The 6950-nt window shown below is 62.3% G+C and overlaps 1 protein-coding gene across 1 annotated transcript; it reads right to left on the bottom strand.

Moving 5' to 3' along the window:
- Positions 1–1868: 1868 nt before the first annotated feature.
- Positions 1869–6631, bottom strand: TXNIP (thioredoxin interacting protein). The gene is made up of 8 exons (XM_075176200.1): positions 6078–6631; positions 4983–5055; positions 4734–4881; positions 4288–4390; positions 3871–4127; positions 3608–3764; positions 3329–3477; positions 1869–3212 (listed from the first exon to the last, which is right to left on the bottom strand). Exons 1-8 carry the CDS (start codon positions 6325–6327, stop codon positions 3177–3179), a joined length of 1173 nt encoding a protein of 390 aa, XP_075032301.1. The 5' UTR covers positions 6328–6631; the 3' UTR covers positions 1869–3176.
- Between the last annotated feature and the right edge of the window lie 319 nt (positions 6632–6950).

Genomic DNA, 6950 nt, shown 5'->3' with positions numbered 1-6950 from the left:
GTGGACGCTCCCCAGCCGCTCCAGCGCAAAGTCCCAGCCGCCGTGCCCGCTCGGGGGGGGTTGGGGGGGGGTTATGGCCCTAATTTATTGAATTGAGGCTGTAAAGTGGGGCTGGGTGCGGGGTTCGGCCGTCCCGGGGGGTGACGGCACGGGGGGGGGGCTGTCCCCTCCCGGTGCTTTTACAGGGGGAAAACACACATTGGGGGGGGGTTGTTATTGTAGGGTCTCCGGGGCCGCTGCTCCCCGCCCCGCCCCGGGTGGGGCAGGTGGAGCCTGATCCGCACCTGGACTGGGATAACGGGAGAAACCTGGGCTGGGGCGGGGCGGGGAGGGGGGGGACATCCTGGGGGCACCTATAAAATGGGGGCTGGGGGGCTTCTCCCTGTTTCCCACCGCTGCGGAGGGGTGAGTGTTTGCAGAGTCCGGCCCCGGGCTCCCTGCCAGCCCCCCCCCCCCCTCCCCGCAGCCCACCCCCCTGGCCGGCCACAGCCCCCCCCGGCCGCAGCCCCCCCCAGCCCGGCTCTTTCTGCCCATACTAGGCCTGGAGCGGGGCTGACCCTTCGCCCCCTTGGAGGGCAGCCCGGGCACCCCGGTGCCAGCCGGGCACGGGGACCGCGGCTCGGCCCCACGCCTTGGCGTGTGCCCCCGGGAGGGGAAACTGAGGCACGGAGGGAAAACCGGAGCAATGGGGTGCCTGGAGGGTCTCCCCGTGGGTGTGGGGGGGTCCCCGTGAGGCTGGCACCCGTGGGAGCTCCGAGGGGAGGGGTGGAGGATTGCCGGGCCCAGCCGCGGTGTTTGCGCGGTTGCGGGGGACGCTCCCGGGAGCCCCTCGCGGCACCGGGCTGGGGACGCGGTGGGATAAAGGCAGGGGGAAACGTGGTGGTTGGAGTCAACGGGGATAAACCCGCCGCGGCGTCGCGTCCCTTCGCCGGCGTCACCGGTGGCAGGGCTCGTACGGGGGACGGGGACTCCACTCGCCCCACGGGGAGCCGGGGTCGGGCTCGCCGGGGCGTGCGGCTGGACAAACCGCCCTGGCCTGGCACGGCCGGAGCCGCCGGCTTCCTGGCGATAAGGCCCCTACGTGCCGAGCCGGTGCCGCGCCGCGCCGGCAGCGGGGAGATAAGGGCAGGCGTGGGGGGAGGGAAGCGGCTCCCGGTGAGGTTGGAGGAGCGGCTCTGGCAGCATGGGGAAACTGAGGCACGGTGGAGCGAGCGGCCGGGTGACGGGGGCAGCTGCCAAGTTGGGGAGGGGTGAGGGAGCGGAGCCCTCTGCCGAGGTCGGGGCTGTTTTCCTCTCGAGGTGCCCCGGCACAGCCGGCGGCGTCAGCGCCCCGTCCCTTTTTCCATTAACTTTCACCTACATCCCCCAAAAAAGGGCCGGAGGAGCGGGACGTCGTCCCAACAGCTCCGGCGGTGACAGGGACCAAGGAAGGTGCCGCACGCGGCTTGGCTGCCGGCAGGAATTTCCCACCCCGAGGCCTGGCCTCGTTCCCTGGGGCGGCACCCTGCTCCTGCTCGGCGTGCCTCAGTTTCCCCTCCCAGCCACCGGCGCCACAGGTCCAGACCCCGCTCCCAAGCGCCGCTTTTCTGCCAAATTTTGCTTTCTCGCCCTGAAGCGCGGCCGCGGGTTGGCAGAGGGCTCCGCTCCCGGCATTCCGGGCAATTAGCTGTGATCCCGGTTAACAAGACCCAGCGCCCAAAGGCGCGTGCTGCCCCAGCACCCCGCAGGAAGGGGCCGGTGGGTGCATTCCCCCCAATCCCCTCCCTGGGGACGTCGCCCCCCCCCCCAAGGTGACGTTCCCGTCACCGAGCCCTGCTCAGGGACTGGCCCCCCCCCACCTTCCCCAAGCTCAAGTTGTGGAGGCCCCGTCACCATCTTACATCTTTATTAAAAACACCACCCCACAGGGGCGTACGGAGCATCAGTGATACAAAATAGAGACCGGTCGTTCTTTTCCCCTCCCTCCCCCCAAAAACCAAATACAAAACTGTACAAAAGGAGTGATTCACGCCGGATTTACGAGCTCGTCTCCCTTCAGGTGAACCCAACGCGCTGGGAAGAGCCAGCCCCGGGCCGGGATGGGGTTCGGTTCCGCCGGGATCGGCGCCGCCCGGTGAAGCTTTGGTCAGGACAGCTTGTGCGAGAGGGAACGGGTGAGGAATTCTGCTGGGACGGGAGCAGCGCTCGCTCCCGTGTCCCACGGGATCCCGTCGGCCTCCGCCGTCCTGCCAAGGCCAGCGGCACCGGGAAGCGGTGACTGGGGGAGGCCAGCGCGGCGGTTACCGACAGAAACCAGGAGCACGCAGGGCGCTCCGGTGACTCTTCCCATCCCGCGGGAGCGCTGGCTTCCGCAGGTTTAGCGGGTTGGGAGAACACACCCCGAGCTCCACACTACGGGTACCAAATCACGGAACACAAACCGGCTCGGACACGGGGCCCAGCTTCCCAGTGGAATTCCAGCGAGCCACCGAGCCCCGGCAGCGCTCTGGGCCCCGGCCGCCTCCTCGGCGCGGGGTCGGTGCTGTCCGAAGGGGCCGGACGCAGCCGCTGCGCATCGCTCTCCGTCTCCACCTCGCCCTGGCGCGAGGCGGGGAGAGGGAGCGCTCGCGCGGCAGCAGGACGCCTGGAATTAAAGGCCTTTAGCTTAAGAGCAACAACCCTGCCGTCAGAAAACGGTTACAATCTTTGCACGCTCGGGTGCGTTCTCGCACACGAAACCAACGCGTACGAACAGGTCGCGTCCGTCCCCGAGGACGGCGTATCGGATTGAAGGCATCGTGATGGCAATTTCTGACATAACGCCTGTTTTTAAAGTCTTTTTAGGCTGGAATCCGAGGCGTTTGAGGCCTTTACACCTCCCCGGCTCCACCTCGAGATTCTCCTGCTGGTTTCTACGTAAGCACCTTGGTAGTTTGGGTTTTTTTTTTTTTTGGAAGACTTTGGCTGTAAGCGAGGTCCAAAACCAGCCCTGAGCCACAGCAGGGTTTGCCGGCACACGAGGGAACACAAAGACTCAAGACGCTTCACCACCTCCTCGGCGCTCGCCTCGCCGGGAGCCGCGCGCCCCGCCAGCGGCCGCTCCTCCTGGCGCAGGGCTCTCGCAGCTCCGCGCCGCTGCCAGGTGTCCATCACGGCGGATTCAAAGTCCGGAAAAAAGCGGGCGAGTAATTTTTTACTCACTGCACATTGTTGTTCGCGATGCAGGGGTCCACCTGCGGGGGGGGAGGAAGCAAAGAGGCCATTTAGAGGTTTCGTCTCCAGACTAAAGCCCACCCATCTCCTCTACCCTGCCACCCTCACCCAGGGCAGCCCCTCCGCGGCTTCTCACCTCCGTGTAGGTGGGCGGCGGCATGAACTTGAACTCTGGAGCGTACATGAAGATGGGGCTGTCAAAGCTTTCGGGATCATCCAGGAGGGGAGTGGTGGGGCTCTCCAGGCGGTGGTCTTCGGGAACGATGTCCAGGTAGCACGGGGGTGCTGCAAGGGACGGAGGGACCGGTGAGCTCTTTGTGATCTCCTGTGTTCCCCGCACCGTAACCCCTCCTAGCCCCCCAAACTTGTGGGGGGTCACAGCGGTGAGCCCTCGCGGCCACCACAATCCGCTCACCTTCTGGGGCATCGGGGAGGTTCAAATCCACCCAGCTCATTTCGGAGCTGGTCTGACTGGCCATGCTGGAGCTGCGGCTACCGATGCCCGAGCGGCTGCCGATGACGAGGGGCAACTCCAAGATGATTTTCTTGGAGCCTGGGACACTGACGTAGATCTGCAAGGGAAAGAACCGGATTTTTAAGGGATGTCGGGAACCAAGAGGAGACAAAGTGCACCCACTGACCAAGCGAGGAAGAGCACGGGCAATCCCAGCCGCTCACCTGCAGGAAATACTCCACGCGCAGGATGTTGCAGCCCAAGATGGACGGTTTGAGCTTCTTGACGCGGATGGTTTTGCCCCGCCAGGACTCGGACATGCCCGAGATGATGTGGTTGCCTCGGACGCAGGAGAGTTTTTGGGTGAACACCTTGGTCTGCCCGTTGGCCAGGTAGGTGTGCTTGGCGATGATGGCCGCTTTGGGCACCACGATGCGGGAGCAAGTGTTCTCGAAGTCGGCGTTGATGCAGATCTCGTCACCTGGGGAGGGAACCACGTCTGGTATTTAGGATGGTCCGAACTTTTTCCTTGTGGGAAGCCTGTTTTAGCCGTTTAACATCCCCGACGCTCCCCCTCTGCCTGTCCCACCACCACCAGCCCCCTTTCTCCCCTCCACCAAGAGAGGAAGACAGGCTCTTACCTTCACAAAATCCTTTCCTGTCGATTTGAGCGCTGACCGACACGCGTCCGTCGGGAATGAACATGCAGGACACCTTCTTCTCCTTCTTGGCAGCAACTGGGGACTGTAGAGAGACAAGGTTGTTACTGAGAGGAAACCTGCCTCCTGCTGCCATCCCGCTCCTCCTTCCTTCCTCTTGTTTTTGCAACAAAAGCTTCAAGTTCCTCATGAGGTTCAAGCGTCTTGCAGCGAAGTGAAAGCAGAACAAGTGCCTCGCTTTACCCATCTCAGTGTAGATTTCTAGAATTAACTAGGACTTCTTAAGAACTAAGTATTTAATCCATGCTCAGCAATAAAGCCTATTAGGGGAGTCTTAATGACAGAGGTCAGACTGACCCTGCCCAAGGGCTTTTCTCTCTCATAACGCCTGCCGACACCCAAACCTCTTGGTGTAAAGCAGCACTTACCAGCAATTCTGGAGTGTTCACGTCAACAGGATCCATAACCTCGAAGCGCTTCTTTATCTCCTGAGTGGGGAAGGATGGGCGCTCCAGGAAGGCTTTCACCCAATAGTCCACACGGCCGTACTTCCCCTTGAAGGTGGTACCCAGAGGCCTGTGGAAAGAGACACTCGTTAGACACATCTGAGGCAAGAGATTTTCCATAGCAATCCAATTTGATTTTCTTTTAAGAGGCAGCGTTCATCTCATACTCACCCCTGGGGAAGCTCAAATCCAAATTTGTACTCGTATTTGTTCCCAGGTCTCAGGATTACAGAGCCATCCCCATCTGGGAAAAAAAAAGGGGGAAGGGAAATGTTAGCTTCAGCTCCGTGGGTTTCTTCTTAAGTATTATCCTCTGTTCTGCTTACGCAGGCAGCGATGAAGTCAAGCACTGCATACGCTTGAGCTGCATCAGCTGTTTGGTAAGAGCCGCCTACACCTGTCCCCCACAAACAGCCCAAGAACCCGGTGTCTTCTCGAAGCAGGGCAGTGCTGCTCCTTTCATCTCACTCCTCCTTTCAACACCCCTCTCTGAAGTCAGAACACCGCGTCCCGCTGCGCTTCGGTCCCTGTTACCTCTCCTCACCACACCCCACTTCCGCTTTGCGGGAGTATCAAGCACCCACTTCTCTCCCTAGCTCCCTCTTTATCTCCAGGACTTCATATCGCCCAGGACGCTTTGCCAAGTCCCTATCTCTCACCTCCCCTGGAGCCAGCCTAACTAGCAGGCTGCTGAAGGGAGTTCTCCGTGCCTGGGAGAAGAGACTCCTTGTCTCGGGTGAGATCTGCACTTGCCACTCCCTGACCGTGCGCGGCACCTCCTGACGCCCAGCCAAGGCCAAGGCCAACTCCAGTACTCGCTCCCCGCAGGCATACAGCGTCGCTGCCTGTTCTGCCAGCCACGCCAGCGCCCAACGGCTTCTCTAGGCAGCTCATCCAGCTTTTGGTTTAGGCTCTACTTAGGGCTCAGCAGCCCTCAGCTTTCAAACTTTGAACTTGACTCAGCCAAGCCCTGCCTGTTCACAGGTTTCAATGAATTTGGTTATTTCTCCCTAAGACTCAAGACAACATCCAATCCCACTTTCGTCTCAGTGCCGAGCCCCGACACCAGCACAACGCTGCGACTCCTCACCGCAGAACCAGCCCAGTCGACGCGCAGCCCAAGGGGACGCAACCAGAGACCGGCTCCAGCCTCCGGAGAGACCAACCAGCAGGAACCGCTGCCGCTCAACAGACGGCTTGCAAGCCCTTTCCTCCCCACCACCTTCTGCCCCCCCCAACTCCCTTCTCCCAGCCCCAAATCCTCACCAGTGGGCTGTTCCTCCAGGGTGAGGACGTCCTCGAAGCGCAGGTACTCCATCTCCTGCCTGCACTGCTGGGGACCCTTGGCCCAGTTGACTTTGGCCACCCCGCAGGCCAACACCTTGACGGCGTTGACGCGAGTGACCTCGGCCACCTCCACCAACACGCGCCCGGCCACCTTCTCCCCGCTGCAGTAGATCTTCTCAGGCTCGCTGAAGGCCATCACGAAGGTCTTCACCTTCTTGAACATCACCATGGCTGAGGTGAGCGGGGGGGAAACGCTCCTGAGAAAGCAGCGAGGGGGCCGCACAGGGCAAGAATTGCGGTTTTTTTTTCCCCCTGAAGAGGAAAAAAATCCCCTAAAACGGGCAGATTTTAGTCAGAAAGGGCAATTTAACCCTTCGCTTGCTACAGTTAGGAGAGGAGAGGCAGGGCTGCTCCGCGACACAGCCGGTCCGCGCCGCTCGCTGCCCTCAACGCTGTGAGCGCGGCCCCCGCCGGCCGCGGCCTTTTATAGCCTCCGCCTCCCCGCCCTCCCCCCGCCCGCGCTTGTTGATGCCAGCAGCGCCACGCCGAGGGCGCGTGGCCAGGCGTGCTACTCGCGTGATCAGCGCTCCCATTGGCCGCCGCTACCTTGTTTACAGCCCGGCCGACCAATCACCGCGCCGGGTGCGGAGCGTGGACAGCGTGTGAAGGAGAGGCGAGCGTGTACAGGGGAGAGGAGGGGGGGGACGGGACGGTGAGGGGGACGGAGTGACAGCGCGGCAGGCCAATGGGGAGCGAGAACTGGCGGCGGCGGTGGCCAATGGCGAGCGGAGAACGGGACGTAATGTTCTCAGCCATGAGGGAGGGGGAGAGTCCCCTCAGGGTGGGTGCCGT

The sequence above is a fragment of the Calonectris borealis genome, chromosome 29, assembly GCF_964195595.1.
Source record: "Calonectris borealis chromosome 29, bCalBor7.hap1.2, whole genome shotgun sequence".
Classification (NCBI taxonomy): Eukaryota; Metazoa; Chordata; class Aves; order Procellariiformes; family Procellariidae; genus Calonectris; species Calonectris borealis.
Note: the sequence above shows the minus strand (reverse complement) of the source record. Positions and strands in the feature narration are given on the sequence as shown.

What these genes read in the sequence shown, in the direction of transcription:
- TXNIP (XM_075176200.1), bottom strand. Translation starts at nt 6,327, where the DNA reads ATGGTGATGTTCAAGAAGGTGAAGACCTTCGTGATGGCCTTCAGCGAG. An exon ending in GGATTTGAGCTTCCCCAGGG is followed by an intron (nt 4,882 to 4,982) that starts GTGAGTATGAGA and finishes CTCTTTCCACAG; the next exon opens with GCCTCTGGGTACCACCTTCA. An exon ending in CAGGAAAGGATTTTGTGAAG is followed by an intron (nt 4,128 to 4,287) that starts GTAAGAGCCTGT and finishes TTCCCTCCCCAG; the next exon opens with GTGACGAGATCTGCATCAAC.